The sequence below is a fragment of the Aedes albopictus genome, chromosome 3, assembly GCF_035046485.1.
Source record: "Aedes albopictus strain Foshan chromosome 3, AalbF5, whole genome shotgun sequence".
In the NCBI taxonomy this organism is placed as follows: Eukaryota; Metazoa; Arthropoda; class Insecta; order Diptera; family Culicidae; genus Aedes; species Aedes albopictus.
The window spans coordinates 157,051,215-157,076,872 of NC_085138.1; the positions used below are offsets into that span (position 1 = coordinate 157,051,215).

General features: G+C 37.0%; 1 protein-coding gene across 2 annotated transcripts; it reads right to left on the bottom strand.

Moving 5' to 3' along the window:
• Positions 1-432: 432 nt before the first annotated feature.
• LOC115253800 (uncharacterized) lies at positions 433-23,722 on the bottom strand. 2 transcript variants are annotated; one of them, XM_029872030.2, is made up of 5 exons: positions 23,466-23,722; positions 1,585-2,004; positions 1,356-1,524; positions 990-1,289; positions 433-928 (listed from the first exon to the last, which is right to left on the bottom strand). In XM_029872030.2, the coding sequence occupies exons 2-5, from the start codon at positions 1,932-1,934 to the stop codon at positions 530-532; spliced, it is 1,218 nt and encodes a 405-aa protein (XP_029727890.1). In that variant the 5' UTR covers positions 1,935-2,004; positions 23,466-23,722; the 3' UTR covers positions 433-529. The 2 variants fall into 2 exon arrangements, with proteins under 2 accessions (XP_029727890.1, XP_029727891.1); XM_029872031.2 differs by lacking the exon at positions 23,466-23,722 and adding an exon at positions 22,962-23,391.
• Positions 23,723-25,658: the final 1,936 nt, after the last annotated feature.

Below are 25,658 nucleotides of genomic sequence, written 5' to 3' on the forward strand. Positions count from 1 at the left end.
TGACCGCAATAAACCTAGCAGTGTCGTAGTTTCTGCTTTTCCACCAATAGATGTCGTCAATAAACGAACGGATCGCCATCTGTTGAAAGTTTGAACAGTTTTATTGTGGTGATAATGAATGCCACAACGTTTACATATCGGAGAATTTTGTTTACTCTTAAAATCTGGCTTTATGGATATCTGCAAGTATACTATAAAACATTTCATCAATGGTTTTCATAAAAGTAGTCATAAAACTGTGAGTTTTTATTATTGCTGTAATAAAACCCTGATAAAAATCAAACAAAACCAATCAGCAATGGAATTGTTACTTGGGTTGTGGCGTCACTTAGCACAATGGAAATCATTGTTATATGTTTGTTATGCAAAACGACGCATCCAAAGCATGTTTATATCGACAAAGAATCACCAAATAAGTATGACCTGAGAGACTAATTAATAAATGCTTTATTATTTTTTTGTCTTTCCTTTTCAGTACATTTTCGTAGATCATAATTCTTATCCTTAAACATCAATTTCCATTGGACCATTACTCTAGGAAACCCTTATGCAAAAAGTATGGCAACAGTGGTTCCAGTATCTCTCGGTATTGCGGGTTGCTGTATAGCTGCCTTCGGTACGCCTTGGCATCGTTTGTTTCCCGAAACACCTTGAGGGCTGCGTTGCAATCCGCAAACAAAAATGGAATAAAACACACAACGATCACCACCTCTAGGAATCCTGCTCGCAGAAGATCATTGTTGAGGTCTAGCAGCGTGGGTGTGGCACCCATGTGACCCATCTTCTCTAGGGTTTCTGTCAGCTTCTGGTGGTAGTGGTAGATAAGCTCCTGTCGGTTGTTGTCACGTGCCTCCCGATTGCAAACCAGATAAAGCAGGTAGTACAGGTCAACGGCTGGCGTGCCCCAGAAGCTGAGCTGGAAGTCGACCTGGAAGTGAACGATTTTTTTAGGTATTCAAGGGGTATCACGGTGAACATAAAGATCTTACAAAAAGAGCATCCAAAACGGCAGACCGTTCACTGTCGAACTTAACCAGCATGTTGTTGTAGTGGAAATCTCCATGGTTGAGGACCTTGAGAGAAAAGCTCTCGACTTCGGGATTGTAGATATCTATTCCACGCTGCAGGAAGTTCGGTAGAAGTTGTTCCACCTTTTCAGCGTACTTCTCAAAGCCTTCCCACTTGGCGATCTCCTCGGCAAAAATACCGAAGTTCTCTTCCATAAATTTGACGCCTTGATTGGGCTTTGCCTTGAACAGACCACTGAATTGATCGTCGGAAATTTTACCCTGAATTTTTAAAAGAAGCTTTGATGTGTGGATTTATGTGCGAGTAATACCGTTGATGTTACTTACCCCGACATCCTTGAATAGACAGAAAGAAGCTGCATGGAACCTGGCTAACTTCTCTGCCACTACTTTAGCATCTTCAAAATTCATTGAATTCTTGTATTGCTCGTAGTGTTTGTGAGTCACATCTTCCAAGATCATCACAGGCTGAGGATCAGTTGAGGCGTATATCAATCTGGAACGTAAAAATATCATAAACTAGTTTCAATGATCATCTTCAAATCAATGTCCTTACCTTGGGGCGAGATGTTGATCCGAGTATCCTGCCTGTTCCAACAAATCCTCCATTCGACTGATATAATTTCTGTACAGATTAAGCTCATTCTGGAACGAATTTGCATCGGCCAGCTTGTTCACCTTCGAAGAAGTCAATTTGACGACCAGAGCAATATGTTCGACCTTGCCTTTGATCCAGTAGCTGACCGTTGCCCGGTAGATTGTGCTGGCGTACTGCGTACTGGAGTCGTTGTTCAGGCTGATGAAGAAGTCTTCGACCGTGATGGACTTGTCGGCCAGAGCCTGCCTGAGCACTTTCTCGAAGAAGGCATTATCCAGCCAGGCCGTGGGATCCCTCTTGGATACCATTTCGATTGCCGGAGAGGGAGATGGAACCGTTTGAGCGAACCGTAACCGTGAAAATATGCACGAAAAATAACTGAAACGATAGCATCAGACAAATTAGTCCTGTATAGCGCAATAAATTGTTATCAGTTTACGAGCGACGTCCGCGCTCAGATTATGCGATAAACGGCTGTTTTTATGCAGAGATATTGTTTATCGGGGTTTTTGAGGTCCGGGACTGATAAATAAAGCGATGCACTCTGTGTTGGGCGATTCCGTCATAAAAATTGGCATAAATATATCACTTGAATAATGGTTTCAGGGTCTTCCGTAACCTTGAGGTAACGTACACGACTACAAAAGAAAGCCATGCTGGACTGGCTTCGACTATAGATCGACTCGAAAGTCTCTTTATGTATACTATTCTTGTCTGTATATCCCTTTCGTGACGGAATGATTATCTCAAATTTTCTTTTATAAACTTAACGTCCTCTAGAATAAAACATTATTTACTTCGGCTACTTTTCCACCTATGCACTTTTTGGGGTCAAATTAGGACCAGCACAATTGTGCTGGTTCGTCCTCAAGTCGGTCGATGTTCTCTAAGTCAGGGGTTCTCAAACTTTTGCAGCTTGCGACCCTCTTTTAATCGTAATATAATTTGGCGACCCACCAGCAAGTAATTTTCGAAAATTTTAACCGTAGCACTTAATCTGACACATTATTTTGTTTTTTTTTGAACCACTTATCTTATCTAAGTCATGTTATCAGTTTTAGTAAACTCTCTTTCTTTAGAATTTAAGATAAGAATTTAGAATTTAAGCAATCAGTATGGCTAAATGCAACACTACAGAACTCCACACATTAAAAAAAAAAAAAATATACAGTCATTGGTAGTCATCAAGTAGAATTTTCAGAATTCTAGAACACACTTACTTTACTTCTGTTTTATCGTAATCATTTATTCAGCTTCTCTGATAAGCTTCACTCAGGGATGCCAGATGATTTTTTCAAAAATCTGTATCAGAGTTTTTAAAAATCTGTATTTATCTGTATTTTCAACATATATTTTTTTGTTACCGATTTTTCATGAAAATTGCGTTTTTTCATAGACAGCTTGTCGCGTGCAGAAGTTTTACCGAAATCATTCATGCTGATCATTCATGATTATTATTATTATTATATTTTATTAAATACACTTTACCAAATAAGTTGGCATTCGTGTCCAAGATCATTCATGATGTTTTTTTTACCGAAATTCTGTAAAATACCGCATTTCTATTAAATGTTGTCATTTACCTGTAAATCTCTAACGAAGTACGGTCCAATATTTTTTTTCTAAGCAGCAAAGCAAGAATCAGTAAAACGAATTGCCGAATTTTCGGGAAAAATTTAATGGAATCCTGCACAACATTGTGCTTTATCAGCATAAATTGCTCAATATTCCAGAAAATTGTGCAGAAAATATGAATGCTATTGGCTTCGCAAAAATCAGCTAAATTTACTAGTTATCTACCAAAAGTGTTCTGAATGTAGCGTTGCAATGTTATTAAGAAACAATTGTATTTGGAAATTTAAATTAAAAAAAAAAATATTGGGGCTTCTCAAATTTTAATTAAAAAAGAACTTGATGCAAAAATATCGATATTCACATGAGAGCAAGCAATCGGATTGCTTAACACTTCAGGAGGCGAGCCGTTGTAAAAAACTACCAAAAAACCTTGGTTGTCGTATACAGCGCGAGTGCGGTGCAGTTTCAGCTACTTGATGGCGTGCGTCCTGAAAGGTTAATTAAACAATCTAGCTTAACCCATTTACTATTATTTTTTTTGAAAATTTTAGACTAAGTTTAAGTCTTTAAGCCTTTTCCAAGATAAAACTTGGATATTTTTTCGGATCATGAGATTGACAATTTTCGTTTTCTGAAGTTATCTAAAAAAAAAACATAAATAGGAGCTATTTTTAAATTTTGCTATTTCTATTAACAATATATTTTGTCAGCAACAATTTCCCTACCACCGTTTCAGTTTTACCTCAAACACAATTTGAAAGCAAGTTTAGTTGTTTCAAAAAGGCTTATGAACCAAGTATTCTTTTCCACGGTATTCGTATTAAAACAAAAATTTTCATCATCTTGAATGTTCGACGGAAAAAAATGTTTTTGATGAATTTGAATATGTACATTATTTGTTGGCTGAAGAAATCGGATTTCATGGAAATAAAACAAAAACAACTCACTTAAATTGCAAAAAAAACAGCTTTCATTTCACATATATTATTCACCACTTTCAATTTAGGTGATTCATTACTTAAAGCAAGTTTAAAAATAATGAAATTTATCTTGCATCTCAATAGTTTAATGAATTTACAAGGTTCTTGACAGTTTTTGTCAAACATAAATATCAAAAAGATACAGTTTGTTCGATTTTGTTTTTGAAAATATCATTTTCTTTAAAAAAATGATTTAAGGCAAAACTGGAAGCATTTCCTCATTCATTGGTTTTTGATTTTTTATTAAATAACGACGCATGTTCCCAAAGTCGGTTTTCGTGTATTTATAGAGTATCCATACTCTATTGGATATCCATGGATTAAGGTATCTCCTGATTTTTTTTTCTGGTGGAAATGTTTTTCGTTTTGCAGAAACCATTTTTAAACAAAATTTCAGAAAAAAATGATTTCTGCTAAAACGAAAAACATTTTCCTCCAGGAAAAAAAAATCAGAAAATACCTTGATGCATACTCTACATGTGCACGAAAGCTGATTTGGAAAATATTGCTTCGTTATTTCATAAAAAAGCCAAAAAATGATGAAATACGTCCAGACTTCAGCCTTCAGACTAAATATTGCAGGAACGATGTAAAAGTTATTGTTCACCAAAATTTAAGTTTTTACATTAAAAAAAAAATAAACAAAAAATCGCCCATGATGCATGCTTATTGTTGGACGTTTGATGTCTCATAAATTTTGCAATTTTGAAGGCATTTATTCAAAAAAAAATTATTTGAAGTTTAAGGTCCACTGTGAAAAAGATGGATGAATAAATGCTTTTATGTTCCTTATATTTTTATTATTTTCATCTTTCATCTTGGGTAAACCATTTTATAAGCAAAAAATATGAGGAGGAAAAATCTGTATCATATTTTTGAAATCTGTATTTTATCTGTACTCTGTATCCTGTCTGTATTGACCTCCAAATATCTGTATAATACAGAAAAATCTGTATATCTGGCATCTCTGGCTTCACTAAACCTCGATAGAAATAAACAAATATTGCTCGTGCAATTGAAAATTGAAATTTTTGACACCCGAAAATCGATTTTTCTCCTAAACCGTGTGTCGGACATAGTGCGCTGGATAGAGGGCCAGATCCGCTGTCCAGCGCACTACGTCCGACGTTAGGTTTCACGTATGGATTTTGAGAAATATCGATTGTCGGGTGTGGGGAAACTTCGGGTTTCAACCGCGACGACAATAATTCGGTAGAGATCACAAGCGTTCGGGGGTTTCTTGAAAGTTGGTAATTTTTGCTGATTCTTGGTATGAAGCTTCAAAGTTTCAAACATTGAAGCGAAACCAAATTTATAGAAATAACTCCACCTGCTCTAAAGAAAAGAGTTTAAAAATTTAAATAGTGACAAACAATACAATTTGACATTAATTAAGTAAGACGATAACGCCCAAGCCTTCGCGACCCACCAAAAATCAGCCCGCGACCCATCAGTGGGTCGCGATTCATAGTTTGAGAAACGCTGCTCTAAGTGATTGCTAAAAATGGCCTACTTTTAGGCGTTTCATGGTACAGAAGATTTATTGTAATTATTAAATCACTGCAAAGTGTTACTTTGTAGAAATTTAGACGTATAATTTCAAATCTAGGAACACGAGATCAGCTTGACAGGGTATTCAAATCATAGAAGTGAATAAGAAGAAGATAATAAGAACAGCAAATCCCTGTTCCAATCTAATTCATGATTTCGATAATGTGGAGTAATATTATTCACCCAAGTATTTCAAGTTTAAAAAAAAAACTCGTATAAGCTGATATCGTGTTCCTTGAAATGAAATCATACGTCTAAGTTTTTACAAACTATCAACTTGTAGTGATTTAATAAATAAAATCAATCTTCTATACCATAAAACGCCTAAGAATAGGCAACTTCCAATGGAACTTGGACCGCCTTGGGGACGGAACTGCTGGTGTGCTGGTCCCACTTTGACCACCCAGAAATCTTGTGCTTTTCAACAAAGCACCACTTTTTCTTCGCCGTTTTGCAGAACTACTCTTTTTCTATCGATTTTTATTTCTGCATACCTGGATTAAACAAATATTTATAAAAATATGACAGATAAAACTTTTTCAACTTCTAGGGTGATTGTTTACTTTTTGTTTAACTTATTGTGGCGTTTTTCATAAACAATTCCAACCAAAGCTGAGGCTCAGAAATACAAGTTAGAGTAATAACGCGATCATAAAAAAATATTTACATCACATATTTTGAAAAAAAAAAAAATTGAAAAAAATGTGTAAATCCAATGCCGAAAAACAGCACGATTGTGCTTGTTCGTCCCGAAAGGGATGTGCCGCTCCATTATCGCCAGGTTAGCTATAGTCACACAATGAACAACTGTTATTGCTGCATGTGACTAACAGGCATCTTCAGTGTGTGAGTGTTGGTGATTTTCTATTTTAGGCGATAACGGCGTCTGCTATGTCAGGTTTGTAGCTCAATGCAGGGAAGAAGCACGAAGTAAAGTCAGAGCTTTTTTGGGAAATGTTTGTATGTAGGAAGTTTTAGGGATTCTTGCATGGAATATTTCAGAAATTCCTTGATGAATTTCGCCAGAAATTCCTTCAAAATTTCCAGAAATTTCTTCAAGGATTCCTTTAGAAACTCTCCCAAAACTTCTTGTGAAAAAATGAATGTCATGTAGAAAAAAACAGAAATGCTTCTAGAAGTATTCACAAAATCTCCCAAAAATTCTATCAGAAATTACTCTGGGAATACCTTTTGAAATTCCTCCAATGAAAACTACAGAAATTCCCATAGAAATTTCTTCTCGTATTCTTTCTAGACATCCTCCTAGCGTTCATTTGGGAATTTTCTTCAGCGCATGCTTTAGAAATACTCCAAGGGGTTCCTTCAGAGAATCCTCCGTGAATTTTATCAGATATATTCCTGATGAGATTCTGAGTTCCAATTATTCTATCAGAAATTTCTCGAAGGATTTCATTACAAAATTTTTCATTAATTTCTTCGTTAGCTCCTCCATGGGTTCCTTTAAAAAATAATGAGATTTATTCAGAAAATCTTCCGAAACATCAGGAAGATTCCTCCAGAAATATCTCCAACTATTCTACTAGAAAATCATCCATGTATTCCATTGGAAAGCCCTTCCGGGAATTCCTTTGGAAATCTTTCCACTGACTCGTATCGAAAGTCTTCCTCGGATTCTTTTTTTTTTAATTTCTTCAGCAATTATTAAAATATATTCAAGAGATTGTTCGGGAAACTCTTACAGGGACTCCTTTTTAAATTCCTGAAGCAATTCCTTCAGAAATTTTTCTGGAGTTTCTTAATAAAGTCTTCCTTAATATTCCTTTATAATTTCATCCAGTTTCCTTTAGAAAATCTTCCAGAAATTTCATAATAAAAATTTCCTGGGTTTCCCTAAGCAATTTCTGCAGGGATTTTTCAAGGAATTCTGTCAAGGATTCCTTCAGAAACTCATCCTGAAATTTCTCCAAGAACTCTATTAGAAAACCAATGATACTTTCAAACTTGCTTCAGGGATTCTTCAAGAATGTCTTGTATGTTTGTATTGATCAAAAAATGTTGTCTTGAAATGCTTCAAAAATTTCTAGAGAATTTCCTTCCGAAATTTCTTTAGAGATATCTCTAGAAATTTCTCCGAGTTTTTCCCTAGAACACATTACATGGATTTCCTTAGAATGGGAGCAGGCCATCAGGCCGAATGCCGTTAGGCCTAAAGAGTGTTCAGGCCAAGTAAGTTGTCATTATATTTGTATACTACAATAGAATAATCGACATTATTAGGGAACTGTGGGAGAAATCAACTTGGGAGGTGAACTTCAAATGATTTATAACACTGCATCTCGAAAAGGCTTATTGTTAGACAAAAACAAAAAAAACTAAGTTGTACGGGCACAACCAACAGCTATTGTCGGTATCAAGATATTCAATACAGAAAACATTGTCAGACAAAATAGGGAATAGAATAATGCTACTTGCAAATGAATGTAATGCCGGGCCCGTGGCGTAGTTGGTCACACGTTCGCTTCATATGCGGATGGTCATGGGTTTGATTCCCAGCCCCGGCACTTGCAATTTTTCGTCAGTTGCTTTTCCCCCGAGAGCAACTGACACTGACCCTCTTCTGAGCCCCATGGCTCAAACGGACCCGGATACCTGGACATCGGCGAACTGCTACTCATAATGGACCCCCAATCGGACTGGAAAGGATCAACGGCCATCCATCATCATCCTTGTGCTCATCATTCTACTAGGTATAAAGTAGAAAAAGTGAAAGCAGCAGAAAGGCAACCAGTTCGATAAAGTAGAATAGAATCTAGGCGCTGTGCAAAAATGTAAGTGCAGCTGTCAATTGAAATTGCTCACGTAGTGCCCCAGTGGACAATAGAGCTGTAAAAATTAGGTTAAGTGATTAAGAATAAAAAAAAAATGAATGTAATACTAATCAATAAGACTATTATCCCTATCCTAAAAGCATCAACATCATCGTGGTTATCATTATATCATGAGCAGGGTAGAAAAGAGAAAGCAGCCCAAAGGCAACCTGTTCGATATAGTAGAATAGAATACATTTAGGCGCTATACAAAGTGTAAGTCTAGGGGCAAGACACTGTGCAAACCAGCGAAACTCTGAGAAATTCGGAGTTACTCTTTTTATCGATGATCGACAAAATATCGGGCCAAACATGTCTAAAGGTCCTATCTGCAGAAGAGAGGCTCTCTTTGGTTTTCCTCTCTTTCGTTAATATCTCAGCTGTTTATTTATATTATGATTGTCTCCTTGCATTGAACGATGGTCAAAACAATCGTCTTTTGATTTGTACTGCAAAAATAGTTGAAAAGTGTACCATTACATTGCCATAATTGAAAGAGAAAGTGAACAAAGAGAGCCTCTCAAATACAGATAGGACCTATTGAAATGTTTGGCCTGATATGTTTAAAGAAATCCCCAAAACTGCAATTTTCATTCCGCACACGCAACACTTTGCAGTTTGGCATTGCTACCAGATAACACTTTGGTATAAATGGGATAATGAGTGTAGAATTAGCAAACGTTAATTACACATAAAAAAAAAAAATGGGAGATAATCTGAGGAACTGTGAGGAATGCTGAACAACACTTCGAACACTGATTTTCTCTCGTTAGATCTGTCTTGCTCCTATAGGTGTAAGTGCAGCTGGAAATTGGAATCGCTCACGTAGTGCCCTAGTGGGCAGAAGAGCTGTAAATGAAGAAGTTAAGCGGGATGGGCCTGTCTGAAGTCTACGATCCATACACATTTTAAAAGTTTTGTGTGGATGAAAGTCTACGAGGGGGGAGGGGGTAGTCTGAGATAACCAAAATGTGGTCTACGTGGTTTATGAACAGCCCCTTAATAACACTCTTCAATTTGAACTCAAAACAATTTTGTGCAAGAAGTTTTAGTTCCTGTTGGTGACTGTTTCCGAATTCTGCCCAAACGTTGTCGTGGGTTGTCTTTGGCATATTAAGCGATCACTTCCTCTGGTGTTGTGGTGATGTTACTCGTATGAACGGTTGAGGGCTGTATTCGAGTGTACATTGTTTTGCAAAATACGACGAATGTGCATGCACGCAGCATTAATTTGCAGATTTTTGCTATTCAGAAGGCTGTGTTTCGTGTGGATAAAAGCTGTTGGCGTTCTACGATGGTAGCCTAACAGATTCTGGATGGTTTTATTCTGAATTATTTATAGGGGTCTTAGTGCTGTTTTGTTAGCTGCTCCACACACTAATATTTCATACGTAGGATGACTATGGAATAGTGTTAAATAGAGATTTCCCAGACAACCAAGAGTTGCATAAGAATGTACACATTACATCATACAGAGTGCCATTTTATGTTACCATCGCACAGTGTTTGAAATCGATGATTTTGCGATCAAAATTAAATACCTTTTTTTAGGTTGGTTCTTGAGGTTTGGCGTGTTCTACAAAGTTTTTGTGCATGTTAAAAGGCGTCTTCTGAGAAAATTTAATTAATGATTAATCCCCCTAGAAGTGAGATAAAATTTCTATTTTTTCAAAATTTTTTTTAGAGGTTTGACTCTTTGGCAAAGTTGTAGCTCATAACAAGAGAAAAAACTTCGTAAAACATGTCAAAGCTCCACCTCTTACGGTTTTCGAGATATGGAGCGTTTTGTGCGAAGTACCCCTAAAACTAGTTTTTTCAGTGTAGCTTTAACAGATAAAATCTTGCAGTTTTGTGACCTTCTACAAACTTGTTCACGACGTCAAAATACACATTTCTTCCGAAGATGTTAAGTCATTATATCTTAAAACAAAAAAGTTATAGGCAAATTTATCATATTTTAAGGTGTACTTTCACCTTAACTAACTATTTCCGGCGCAAAATGGCGCAGATGACTCAGTCGGTAGGTGAAAGATTAGACTTTTTACTATCTCTTGAAGGTGGAAACCCTCGTGGGCAATAGTGGGAAAGGTGTTTTAAATACATGGCAAAAACTTATTATTTTGCCTTGTATTTAAAAAAAGTTATTTAATTTTGATCGCAAAATCATCGATTTCGAACACTGTGCATCGCATATATGTATGTACAGTTGATTTACAATTGCCATCGCAGTTGATGCTTTTTTATGAACTTATTGTGATGCAGTTGGAAAACTCGTATAAGCATATATATCAAACTATATAAGGCATGACTACATCATTAGAATTCCCAAATTTACAGAACGTGCAACATATACGTATAACATCGAACTATGTCTAAATTAGGTCGCATAAGGTGACATTTTCCAGCATCTTCGACGGAAAAAGTTGTAATTTACAGAAAAAAATTACATCTCAAATCGCCTCATGTACATTTTTAATTGAAGTACAAGGCAGTAATCATATTCAAAGATTTGCACAGTGAAACTAAGGGTTTCGAAGCAAAAATGCGTGAATATTTCGAAAATGAAGATCAATAAAATCCCGAAAAAGTGGAGTCTATAGTCGATTGTTGCAACGATGTGGAAAAAAGTGAAACCTAGTCGGATGTGGTAACATAGCTAGGCGAAGATTGGCACTTGAGCCTAGCAATTTAGCACTGTAGTTGGAGGAAATGCCAATGCATAACCCGTAGCTTCCGGGAAGGTAAGCCCAGCTCCCTGGGTTAGTGGGTTGGTGTCAGGCCCTGCGAGCCAGCCGTAAAAAAGACTAGCACCGGAAAATCAACAAGAGAAGAATGCGAACCGATACTAATGGCGACGACCACAGCGACGAAAAGGGACTTGCGATTGGAAGCTCGGTACGTGGAACTGCAGATCTCTCAACTTCATTGGGAGCACCCGCATACTCGCCGATATACTGAAGGACCACGGGTTCGGAATCGTAGCGCTGCAGGAAGTATGTTGGACAGGATCTATGGTGCGAACGTTTAGAGGTAATCATACTATCTACCAGAGTTGCGGCAACACACGTGAGCTGGGAACAGCTTTTATAGTGCGACATGCAGACGCCGATCGACGAAAGAATGTGCAGGTTGAGGATCAAGGGCCGATTCTTGAACATTAGCATAATAAAAGTGCACAGCCCTCACTCCGGAAGCACTGATGATGACAAAGACGCATTTTACGCGTAGCTCGAACGCGAGTACGACCGCTGCCCAAACCACGACGTCAAGATCATCATAGGGGATCTAAACGCTCAGGTAGGCCAGGAGGAGGAATTCAGACCGACGATTGGAAAGTTCAACGCCCACCAGCTGTCGAACGAAAACGGCCTCCGCCTCATCGATTTCGCCGCCTCCAAGAACATGGCCATTCGTAACACCTTCTTCCAGCACAGCCTCCCGTTTCGTTACACCTGGAGATCACCACAACAAACGGAATCGCAAATCGACCACGTTCTGATTGATGGACGGCCATTCTCCGACATTATCGACGTCAGGATCTATCGTGGCGCTAATATCGACTCTGATCACTACCTGGGGATGATTAAACTGCGCCCCAAAACTCTCCGTTATTAACAATGTACATTACCGGCGGCCGCCCCGGTACGATCTAGAGCGACTGAAGCAACCGGATGTCGCCACCGCATACGCGCAGAATCTCGAGGCCGCGTTGCCAGACGAGAGCGAGCTCGATGAGGCCCCTCTAGAGGACTGCTGGAGTACAGTCAAAGCAGGCATCAACAACGCAGACGAGAGCACTATCGGGTATGTAGAACGGAATCGACGAAATGATTGGTTCGACGAGGAGTGCAGAGCGGTTCAGGAGGAGAAGGATGCAGCGCGGTCGGTAATGCTGCAGCATGGAACCCGACAGAATGTGGAATGTTCTCCCATCTCTTCCGAGAGAAAAAGCGCCGTCTGGAAGAAGCGGAGTGCGAGGAAATGGAACTGCTGTGCTGCTCACAGGAAACACGTAAGTTCTACCAGAAGCTTAACGCATCCCGCAAAGGCTACGTGCCGCAAGCCGAAATCTGCAGGGATAAGGACGGGAGCCTCCTGACGGACAAACGTGAGGTGATCGAAAGGTGGAAGCAGCACTTCGACGAGCACCTGAATGGCGAACAGAATGTAGGCACGGAGGACCAATGCAGCGGAGGAAATGACTATGTTGGTGCAGCAGAGGACGGGCACGAACCAACTCCCACGCTGAGGGAAGTTAAGGATGCCATCCACCAGCTCAAAACCAACAAAGCGGCTGGTAAGGACGGTATCGCTGCAGAACTCATCAAGATGGACCCGGAAAAGTTGGCCACCTGTCTGCACCAGTTAATAGTCAAGATCTGGGAAACCGAACAGCTACCGGAGCAGTAGAAGGACGGGATAATCTGTCCCATCCATAAAAAAGGCGACAAGTTAATGTGTGAGAACTTTCGAGCGATCACTATTTTGAATGTCGCCTACAAAGTGCTATCCCAGATCATCTTCCATCGTCTTTCACCTAAAGTAAATGAATTCGTGGGAAATTAAAAAGCCGGTTTAATCGACGGCCGGTCGACAACGGACCGTACGGCAAATCCTACAGAAATACCGTGAACACCAGGTCCCAACGCATCACCTGTTCATCGACTTCAAAGCGGCATACGATAGTATCGACCGCACAGAGCTATGGAAAATTATGGACGAGTACAGCTTTCCCGGGAAGCTGACTAGACTGATAAGAGCAACGATGAACGGTGTGCAGAACAGCGTAAGGATTTCGGGTGAACTATCCAGTTCATTCGAATCTCGACGGGGACTACGACAAGGTGATGGATTTTCCTGCCTACTATTCAACATCGCCCTAGAAGGTGTTATGCGACGAGCCGGGCTCAACAGCCGGGGCACGATCTTCACGAAATCCGGCCAATTTGTCTGTTTTGCGGATGACATGGATATTATTGCTAGAACATTTGGAAAGGTGGCAGAACAGCACTCCCGCCTGAAACGTGAAGCAGCAAAGGTCGGACTGGTGGTGAATGCGGCTAAGACAAAGTACATGCTGGTAGGTGGAACTGAGCGAGACAGGACAAGCCTTGGCAGCAATGTTACGATAGAGGGGGATACTTTCGAGGTGGTAGAAGAGTTCCTTGCTAACGGCTGACAATAACGTGAGCTGTGAATTACGAAGGCGCTCCAGAAGAAACTGCGGTCAAAAAAGATTCACCCCCGCACCAAATGTACCATGTACAAGACGTTAATAAGACCGGTGGTTCTCTACGGACATGATGAGACATGGACGATGCTTTAAGAGGACCTGCAAGCACTCGGAGTTTTCGAGCAACGGGTGCTAAGAACGATCTTCGGTGCAGGAGAACGGTGTGTGGCGGAGAAAGATGAACCACGAGCTCGCTGCACTTTACGGCGAACTAAGCGTCCAGAAGGTGGCCAAAGCCGGAAGAACACGATGGGCAGGGCATGTTGCAAGAATGCCGGACAACAACCCTGCAAAGTTGGTGTTCGCGACAGATCCGAATGGCACAAGAAGAGGTGGAGCGTGACTTGGCGAGCATCGGGCGTGCGTGACCGAGGATGGAGAACGACAGCCGCGAACCGTGTGGAGAAAAATAGTAGCCCAAAACTCATGCAACAGATAGTCCTTCAGTCCCTTTCCATGATATAACAATCGAAATTTGTTTACTTTTGCCAAAATAAGAGTAAATCAGTGAGCTTGGAGGAGGTGCGTCTAGATTCGTAATTTTCAGACACTCATTCTGAAAAATCACATTTTTTAGTTGTGTCCCTATTGCAGGAAACCGATGATATTCTCCTCTCCGGGAAGCCTATAAAAACTTAGTCTAAAGCAGCCTGGGCTACATGAGTAGAATATTTTCTTCTTCTTCTTGGTGTAACGTCCCCACTGGGACAATCCTTGCATCTCAGCTCAGTGTTTTATGAGCGAGCACTTTCACAGTTAATAACCCTTAAAGGATGTGGACAACATTTTTGCATGGTTTTACTTATAGCTTTTGACCCAGTGCACAGTGTTTCATTTTGCCGATTCCGTGCGCTTTTTTATTAAAGTTTCAATCGTTTATTTTTGCGATATAGTTTCTTCGGAAAGGTTTCTACATATAACAAGGCCCATCTTGTGACATGAAGAGGTGGATGATCAACTCACCTATAAGTGAGATGAAAAAAACTATTTTTTTTTTCAAAAAATGCAGATAGAAGTTTGATGTCTTCGGCAAAGTTGAGCAAAATGCAGTTATGAACAACTTTGTCAAAGACATCATAATGCTATATCTCATACTTTACGAGGTATATTGCGTTGTATGTACCCCTATAAATCATATATTTCGTCATAACTTTTTAACGGGATTTTCCACATTTTTTGCGTCTTCTACAAAGTTGTTTGGAGAGTAAAAATAGATGTTTTTGCTGAACATAGAAACACGCTAGCTTTTTTAAATAACAATGTTATTTACAAATTTCTTATTTTTATAGGGTAACTTTGAACTCGTCTAACTTCTTTCGGCGCAAAATGGCGCAGAGAACTGTTTCGAATAATGAATCAACTATATTTCTACTATATTAAAATGGCTTAAAATTTTGTATACAAGTGTATCCTTTATGTGTTTAGGTAAATAAACAAACAATTATCAAATATTGAAATTATTTAATAACATCTAAATTTAACGAGATAGCATGTCGCAATGTTCAAAAACTGTTTAGAACATGAAAAACTTGTAGGAAATCTTGGTTAAAAGCTATGATTATTTTACCGAGTTATAAAAAATGAACATATTAAAAAATCACTAAGAAATTTATTTTTATTATAACTTTTAATACAGAATTTTTACATTATTTGCATGTTCCGCAAAGTTGTTGAACATATAAAAATACACAATTTTGCTGAACATTACGACATTCTATCTCGTAAAATGGAGAAGTTATTAAATAATTTCAATATTTGATAATTGTTTGTTTTTTTTTACCATAACCCATAAAGTATAAACTTGTATACAAAAGTTTAGGCCATTTTAATATAGTAGGAATATAGTTGTTTCATTATTCGAAACGGTTCTCTGCTCCATTTTGCGCCGAAAGAAGTTAGGCGAGTTCAAAGTTACCCTATAAAAATCAGTCATTTGAAAATAACTTTGTAATTTTAAAAGCTAGCATTTTTCAATGTTCAGCAAAAACATGTATTTTTACATTCCAAACAACTTTGTAGAAGACGCAAAAAATATAAAAATCCCGTTGAAAAGTTATAATGAAATATATGATTTCTAGGGGTCATGCACATACAACGCAATATATCTCGTAAAGTATGAGATTTAGCATCATTACGCCTTTGACAAAGTTGTTTAAAATTGCATTTTGCACAACTTTGCTGAAGACATCAAACATCTATCTGCATATTTTGAAAAAAAAATTTTTTTTTTTCATCTCACTTTTAGGTGGATTAATCATTCAACTTTATATGTCATTCCCAAGAAAGAGACGAACCAGCCAAGGCCTGAAAGTCTCTCAAATAAAGATAAATTAATCAATCAATCTCTTTATGTCACAAGATGCGCTTTGTCTTATATAGAAATTTCTCCGAAGAAACTATATCGCAAAAATCAACGGTTGAAACGTTATTAAAAAAGCGCACGAAATAGGCAAAATAAAACACTGTGCAGTGGGTGGATTTGCACAACCAAAATGTTTTTATCAAGGGGATTAGTTGTGCTATCATATGCATATATGGAGATTATGTTATGCTAGAACATTTTGGAGATATAGCTGCAAATGTAGTGTACACCACTTGTTCTTCACTCGATTCCGCGTTTTATTTCTATATACATGTGATATATTTCAATGAAAATTGCCCAATATTCTTTGTTAGGATTGAAGCTGTTAGATAGAAATATCTTACGTCTTTTTACAGCTGTAACATAGATCTCCAGGTTATCCAAAACGTCCAGAAGTTTTAAACTTTGTCTACTGAATACAAATAGTTGTGTTTACATATTAAATCACTTGAACTTGATGAATTAAATTCAAATATACATTTGAAACATGAGATGATGGTAGTCATGACCTGGTGATGTTCTAGGCAACTTAAAATAGCTCTGGAGTTCTGATTGTAAGGCATTTACCTGTAATTGTATATCAAACTAATGTATGAATAGCAGAACTGATTTCATTAGATCCATACATGTAAATCAAAGTGTGAAAGACTAACTTCACATCAATGGCGATACCTTAGGCCATCCAAATCATTCTGGAGTTAAGGCCTTTATATCTACACCTGTAATAACACATCGGGTGCGTTTCAAACTTGGTATAGTGCGTTTTGGTAGTCATAGAAGATCAGTTGAATCATATGATACCAGTATACACATGACAGAGGCATCCTGGATCATCCAAACTATTCTGAAGTTGAGAAATATGGTTTGAATTTGAAATGGTATATCAACAGAAGTGCACAAACAGCAGAGTTTGCCCATTTGATTCATACACATAGTGCAAGCCATGGGTGAGAAGCTTCCAGAGCATCAGAGATATCTGAGGTCACCTTTCAGTATTATGTGGTTAAGGCCTTCAGATCTACACTCGTAACAAAGCATCCTGCATATTCAAAACTTGGTGTAGTGTGTTTTAGTAGACATCGATGATAACTTCAACCATTTCAAGCTGTTCTAGACCATCCAAACCATTCTGAAGCAAAAATATACGGTTTTCATTTGTAATGATCTATCAATTGCACTAATATCAGCATTTATCTCATTTGATTCAAACGTATAATACAAATCGTAGGAGACAAATTTCCAGCACATCAGCGATATCTGAAGCATTATATTATATGTTAAGACCTCCAGATCAACGCTCTTAACAGAACATCGGCTACACGTGAAACTGACTATAACGTGTTTTGGCAGTCATAGAAGATCAGTTGTATCACGTGATAATTGATTATACATCTTAGAAGTTTCCCGGGTCATCCAAACTGTTCAGAAAATGAGAAATATGGTTTGCATGTGTAATGGTCTGTCAATAGAAGTGCACAAATATCAGAATTTTCTCATTTGATTTATACATGTAATGCTAGTAATGGGAGCCAAAATTCTAGTGCGTCAGGGATATCTGAGGTCCCTTGTAATCACATATGGTTAAGGCCTTCATATCTACAACCCATAGCAAATCATCGGCTCAGCCTCGTGCACAAAAAAGACGGCAAAGGACGGGTTTTTCGTAGTTTTCGTAAAGGCAGAGTGGCACCTAGTTCATGGAATTTTAGAAATGTGAAGATTTTAACCCCCTAGACTCCTCCCTTGGACACGAGCTTGCATCGCCTGCATTTAAAACTTAGTGTAGAGTATTGCAGTAGACATATTAGATCAATTCAATCATATTTCTTGTATGTTGGAGCTGTCCCAGATCATCCAAACCATGCTGATGATGAGATCAGTTAAATTTGGTAATGACTTTTTTTATGTCTTTATTTATGAGATTTTCAGCCCGAGGCTGGTTCATCTCAGTTGGTAATGACTTTTAAAAATAGAGCAAACGTGTCAAATTTAATACTTATTTTCATATATGGACTGCAAGTAATATTATGCTTCGAATTTGCAGACACTCTTTCAAATAAACCCCCGAACGAAACCCAAAATAATAGTTGCTACAATGCGCATAGAATAACATGAATCGCTGTGGTTCATTTTTTTCCTCGTTCACGAGATCATTTACCCTAGGCTAGTTTATATCGGTACCCACAGCTTTACTCCCTTTCAAAGAAAGAACTAACATTTTCATGTTATCCGTCGTATTAAAAAAAAACAATCTCAACTTGTTGCAGAAATAAAACAATCAATGTATTTTTATGCTTAACCCGTAAACAACCGGGACGATCTTTTTTTGCAATGTGTGTACTTCAATTTTTTGCAGAAAACCATGAAAATGTTCTGCCAAAGTGAACTAAGACAAAAATAATGAAAGAGATTCAAACTTGGATCATTTAAGAGGTAACCAAGCGCGTTACCTCTAGGCCATGTAACCTAGCTGAAGGTCAGTCGTTAAGTCTGAATCAAGTTCTAAACATTCTTCTCAAGGATGGTTTTCGTGAAAACGCTATTTTTCGATCAGCCAAAGTAAACCAAGTGTTTGATTTTTTTCAAGCTCAATTATTCTTATTAGCCTTGTTGTTCAATGACGGCTTCTGTGTTAAATTATCAGTATTAGGAGTGTCGACAAAATACAGGTATTCAAAACCAGTTGATTATTGTATTGTTGAGAATAAATTGATTCTAAAATGCAGTGGATTCGGTTCAGTCTGGCTGAATGTGATTTGGAAAAATGGCGATCAGCGCCATCGAAACATAATTGGATCCTCCAACACCCATATTTCTAATTATACTTGTCCAATTCCATCAGAGATTGTTACTATGAGTCGGTTAAAAGTCAGAAATCTGACGGTGATGAGGAGTACTTGAAATGTTCATCACCTGGATCAAAACTGAAATATTTTGCTGATTCTATGGAATCGTTTACAGTTCACTCTGGTTGGATGCAATTTTATATTTTTTATGTTCTGCCACACAGAAATTTTGAATTTACTCCACGAAGAGCTGTCAGAACTACTCGATTTTTATATGGAAGGAAGATCATCTTATTCTTCATCCAATGGTTAAGAAAACTCATTTTTTCAAAAAAAAAAAAATGGTCATTGGTTCGGTCTAGCAGAACCCCGACCAGATATCGTTGATATATTGAAAATTTGCCCCCCACGACTTGTATTATATGTTTGAATCAAATGAGATAAATGCTGATATTAGTGCACTTGATAGGTCATTACAAATGAAAACCATATATTTTAGCTTCAGAATGGTTTGGATGATCTAGAACAGCTTTAAGTTATACAGTGTATCAAACAATTGTCCGTACAGCAACTTTTTGGTCAAAATAATTTTCCATTCAAATGTTCATAACTTTTTTAAACGTCAATCGAAAACGCTGAAATTTTGACCAAAGATAAACCATGTATTAAAGCTTTATTGGTAAAATTTTGAGCGAGATCGAACAAGTTTTTTGAAAGTTACAGAACTTTTAGTAAAAGTTATAAGATTTTTGAACACATTTTCAAAACATCATATCTCAATATGTACTCGATGAATCTTTTTAATTTTTTTTTCTGTGTTACAGCTTATACCTAAAGCTTTCATATGCAGCTTCGTTTGAAGTTTTGTATTCACTACAAAAAATATGAAAAATGTGCTGATGTAGTTGACAGTTTTTAAAAATTTACCTTATTTTGCACATATTTTCTGCCAAACGTTTTCCACCAATAAAAGTGCATTAACTGAACGAAAAATGCACAGGACCTACTCTTCATATGTAACTTAGTAGGTCCTGTATGAAAATATTTCATTAAGACAGTTTAAAAAAGTTGAAAACTTTTGACACTTTTATTGATCAAAATATGATAAATTTCCAAATGACACTCTGAACATATACAGATTTTTCATATTTTTTGTAGTGAATATAAAACCTCAAACGAAGCTGCATATGAAAGCCTTAGGTATAAGCTGTAAAACAAAAAAAAAATGAAAATGTTTCATCGAGTACATATTGAGATATAATATTTTGAAAATGTGTTTAAAAATCTTATAAATTTTACTAAAAGTTCTATAACACAAGTTTACAAAATAAAACGAAAGTCGTGAACTTCTGTCAACGACCAAAATTTTTGATGCACAATTTAGTGCTGATTTCGAATCCGACCTTCAAAAAATTTAAAGTAGAACAGTTTTTGAGTTTTAGCTCAATATCGAGTTTTGTAACTTTTCAAAATATGTAATTTACTAAAATTCAAATATATTGCGTTTTGTTCAACCAATTTTAAATCTTTTTCCATAAATTGAAAGCTGAATACAATACCATTCGATCATCTGAATACAGGTTTTGCGTCAGATTGATGAAATTCAAGATATTGGCGAGTTTTAGGGACGATCTTCTTAAATTTTAGCAAAATTCCCAAAATTTTTTGAAGAAATGTATTTTTTTCAATAAGAAAAAAACAACCTAAAAATTCTTTCTCGACGTTTATTTGACATATCATATGTAGGCGAGTTACAGTAAAAATTTCAGCTCAATCGGAGCATTGATTACGGAGAATGAGAGGTTTGAAGTGAGCGACTTTGCTTAAAAATAGAACAAAAATCGATTTCAAATCACCAACCTTGTATGGAAAGTCGAAAAAATTTCCGCTCTACTGTAATTTTTTTCCTTCGCGTTTTCGAACTCAGGGCATGATTCTACACCAAAAATGATCATCAGCTTACCGAGTTCAAAAATGCTGTAAACTAGTGTAATTTTCAAAAAACTTATTCGAACTCGCTCAAAATTTTACCAATGGATCTCTAATATATGGTTTATGTTTGGTCAAAATTTCAGCGTTTTTGCTTGACGTATAAAAAAGTTATGAACATTTGAATGAAAAATTATATTGACCAAAAAATTGCTGTACGGACAATTGTTTGATACACTGTATGATTGTTCGGTTTAAAGCATCTCCTCACCTAATGACCGATAAACATCCAACGCCGAACGCAAATCCAATACAATCATTCACACCCGAGAGAAAGCAGATGATATCAAATAGACAATACGACTCCCCAGTACAGACTGACATACAGTTGCAATCAGACGTCGAACCAATTTTATCTACACGACACATTACGTTATTGTGCATTGAATTCGTCATACTCGTATCTGTGTTTAATTTTAAGACAAATTAAAATAAGTGTTTGTAAGAAAGAAGTGAAGTCTGCTAATTAACTGTGCTGATCGAACAATGATATATGGTTGAAGTTATCATCGATGTCTACTAAAACACACTACACCAAGTTTTGAACATGCAGGATGCTTTGTTACGAGTGTAGATCTGAAGGCCTTAACCACATAATACTGAAAGGTGACCTCAGATATCTCTGATGCTCTGGGAGCTTCTCTCCCATGGCTGGCACTATGTGTATGAATCAAACAGGCAAACTCTGCTGTTTGTGCTCTTCTGTTGATATACCATTTCAAATTCAAACCATATTTCTCAACTTCAGAATAGTTTGGATGATCGCACTATACCAAGTTTGAAACGCACCCGATGTGTTATTACAGGTGTAGATATAAAGGCCTTAACTCCAGAATGATTTGGATGGCCTAAGGTATCGCCATTGATGTGAAGTTAGTCTTTCACACTTTGATTTACATGTATGGATCTAATGAAATCAGTTCTGCTATTCATACATTAGTTTGATATACAATTACAGGTAAATGCCTTACAATCAGAACTCCAGAGCTATTTTAAGTTGTCTAGAACATCACCAGGTCATGACTACATTCATCTCATGTTTCAAATGTATATTTGAATGTAATTCATCAAGTTCAAGTGATTTAAAAAGTAAACACAACTATTTGTATTCAGTAGACAAAGTTTAAAACTTCTGAACGTTTTGGATAATCTGGAGATCTATGTTACAGCTGTAAAAGGACGTAAGACATTTCTATCTAACAGCTTCAATCCTAACAAAGAATATTGGGCAATTTCCATTGAAATATATCACATGTACATAGAAATAAAACGCGACATCGAGTGAAGAACAAGTGGTGTACACTACATTTGCAGCTATATCTCCAAATTGTTCTAGCATAACATAATTTCCATAATATGCATATGATAGCACAACTAATCATCTTGATAAAAACATTTTGGTTGTGAAAATCCACCCACTGGGTCAAAAGCTTTAAGTAAAACTATGCAAAAAAGTTGTCTACATCTTTTAAGGGTTAACTGAAACCATCCTCTGGATTTTAATAAAATACCAGTGGACTCCATTTAACTACTCACAGCTTCTAATGGAACGAAAAGGAGGCGCATGGTCAATGGCTTAATGGCATAATCAGCGCATAATCGCTTGAATTCCGTGCGTTCCAAATTAGATTACAAATGTGGAAAGTTGTCCAGTTCCCCACGGATGCATATTATCTCTGATTATATCACTATTTATCCTTGTAAAATGCACTAAATTGTTATTGAACATTCGTAAACAATATTTAAAAGTGTTAGATTAAATTCCTTTGACAGTCTCACATCATCCCAAAATAACATCTTACAAATCATCCTGCGTAATCTGAAATGCCACTTTGTATAACAATATTATTTTTTATTCATTATGCTCTCCCGCTGGAGGCCAACCGGTACGAACCAGTTCTGCCACCGAAACTGTTTCACAAGTTCCAGCCACAAAGTGCTTGGAAAACAACAAGCTTGTTTACAAAACACGCTAGTTGAATTCCCAAACTTGTGATAAGCCACGACACATCAACACAGCAATTAACCTACCGTTTTTGTTTTCTACGCACCGACTAGAAGACGGGTCGAATGCATCGATTACAGAGTGTGACTAACGACAAACTCTCACTTTAACGAAATGGTGCACTTTCTTATGGCTATCGTTACCATCGGGTGAAACCAGTTTTAAAATATTCTGCCGGCTCGACTCGAGTGAATAACGAACTGCACCACGCTGTCTTTGCATAAGTGTGGCACATGCAAATGTTTGCGAATTCCTACCGACTGAGCAAAAAATGGAACGATAATCGAGTGACAGTTTGTGGCAAACGGGGAACGAATTGAAATTATTTTTAGGGACTTTGTTGTTAATCCAACGATTCTTCTTGTTGTCAGCGATCAATAGGAAAATTTTCGTGTTTCTGGTCTCCGGTCAAATCAATGTCACTTGGGGGGTTTGCACTAATCTCAGTTGGATATAACTTCACTTGAAAAGTGAACATGACAACAGTTCAAATGAACAAAAAATGTGCTTAAAACTACTAAGAATCTTACACTCGTCTTGAGTAATATCAACTGCTTCTGAACACTTCAACTTTTGAACTCCACCGAATTTACAAACGTTATCAGATGCACAACCGTCAACCGAAGCAAGACTGTTTGTGACCGAACCGGGTGAATGTATGCGCTGTAACTGACGCTCTCTCTCGCAGGAAAACCGAATCGAGCGTGGTGAGCTGGCTTTGTAGAAAAAAATCGATATTTCTATTTTGTGTTATTTTTTGATTGTGGTGTTTTTGTTCTTTTCAACCGTTTCGAAACAAGTGCTGGCGGCAAGCTGCACGACATTACTTATTAAACACCACAAGAGGAGCCGGTGGTGGCGTCTAAATTTACGGCCGAATCACGTTGGTGATATGTTTCGTCACGCATCACGATCGTGTCTTGTTTACTCAGTGAGATAGAAACGATAGGATAGGAATACTTCTTTGTCACTCCTGCACGCATAATTATGTCGCGATAGTAAGTGAACTTTCAATGTCAATGTCATCTGATTATCGTTCTATCAGCTGATTAGTTACCGTTGGCCGGTGGGAAAATGATCACATTCTGACCAGGGAGGTATAACAAAAACATAACATGATTATATCAACGGTTTAGGGCTATATCAAAGTTTGTTGTATTTAGATATATTTGATGGAATCGGTCTGAAAACAAGTTTGTACTATATCATAACGTGTGCATTAAAAAAGAGACTTTTTTCTAAGTGAGCTAGAAAAAAGTCTAAGCAAAATATAATGATTTAATTATTTTTTATTACACACATCATCTATTTCTATCTAGAAAAATTAGTACAGGTCATTGAAGGCAGTTTTATTGAAGTTAGTAAGGATTCTAGCCACACCAGAGCAGAAGGGAATAACAACAGCATAAGGAGCTGTGTTATTTGGGCAAAATAACTGAATAATAAAATCGATAATATCTTAGTTATTACCATAACATATTGTGTTATAAACTTGTCTGTCATAAGCGGCTAAATAACAAATTCCATAACAAAAAAATGTTCCTGGGAAACCATTTCAATAACTTGTTTTGTTAGTTTCAATAACAACTTAATAACAGTGAATTCGGAAAATATTTTAATAACAAATTTTGATATAAATATGTTATTGATAATAATCGGAGAGCAGAATTTGCTATGGTATCAAACTCGTTACTAAATAATTTATAATACTTATTATATAAAATTATTCGCTTTGTCTCACAAGCCCGCCAATAACATGATGTTCATCACTCTGAGTAAGAAATATTTTCAAATGATCGAAAAATACTATATTCAGCTTTTAATTCATTCTAAGAGATTTTAAGTCGCAAGATAATCGAACTTTAGTAATTTCTATATTTTCAAATACGACGAGCTTCGATTTGCACCTGTAATTTATAAACTGTTCTACTTTAATTGTTTTCGGAGCACGGTTTTGAAATCAACACGTGCACTTGAAAAAGTTTGATCGTCGATAGCAATTTGTGACTTTTGTTTTGTTTTTTTTTCAGCATAGAAACTGAAGTATTTTCAGAATGCTCAACAGTTTTGCAGAAAATTTTTGGGATATTGGAAATATTGTACAGATTATTACAATTTTTATGGAAACTTTGTTTTAAATTCCTCCTATTTTTCCCTGGATTCAAGAATTATGTCGAATATTCCTCCTGGATTCTACAAGGATTCCTCCAAAAAATTTTCTATAATTTCTCCTGAACTTCCTCTGATGATTCCTACAGGACTTTAACCAGAATTTTTTGCAATATTTTTTTTCTAAAATTCCTCTATTTATTTCTCTAAGGATTCCGTCAAAAACTCTTTTTAAGTTTTTCAAGTGACTTTGTCATAAAATTCTTCTAGAAATTCGTCTACAGATTTGGTCATAAACTTTTCCATAAATGACTCCAAAAATATTCCAGAAATTTCTCCGTGAGTTCTTCTACGGAATCTTTCATGGATTTCCATAGAATCCTCTAGAAATTCCTCCTGAATACTGCATAGAATCCCTCCAAGGATTTCTTCAGAATTTCCTGTGATCATTAGTCCTGAAGTTCATCTTAAGATATCTCTGAAAATTTCTTTGAGGATTTCACCAGGAGTTTTCCGAAAGATTCTGCCAAGAATTCTAATAATTGCTCAGAAGAATTACCTTCGAAATTTCTAAGAAAATTACGCGAGGAGTTCTCTTGAAGACTTCTCCTGGG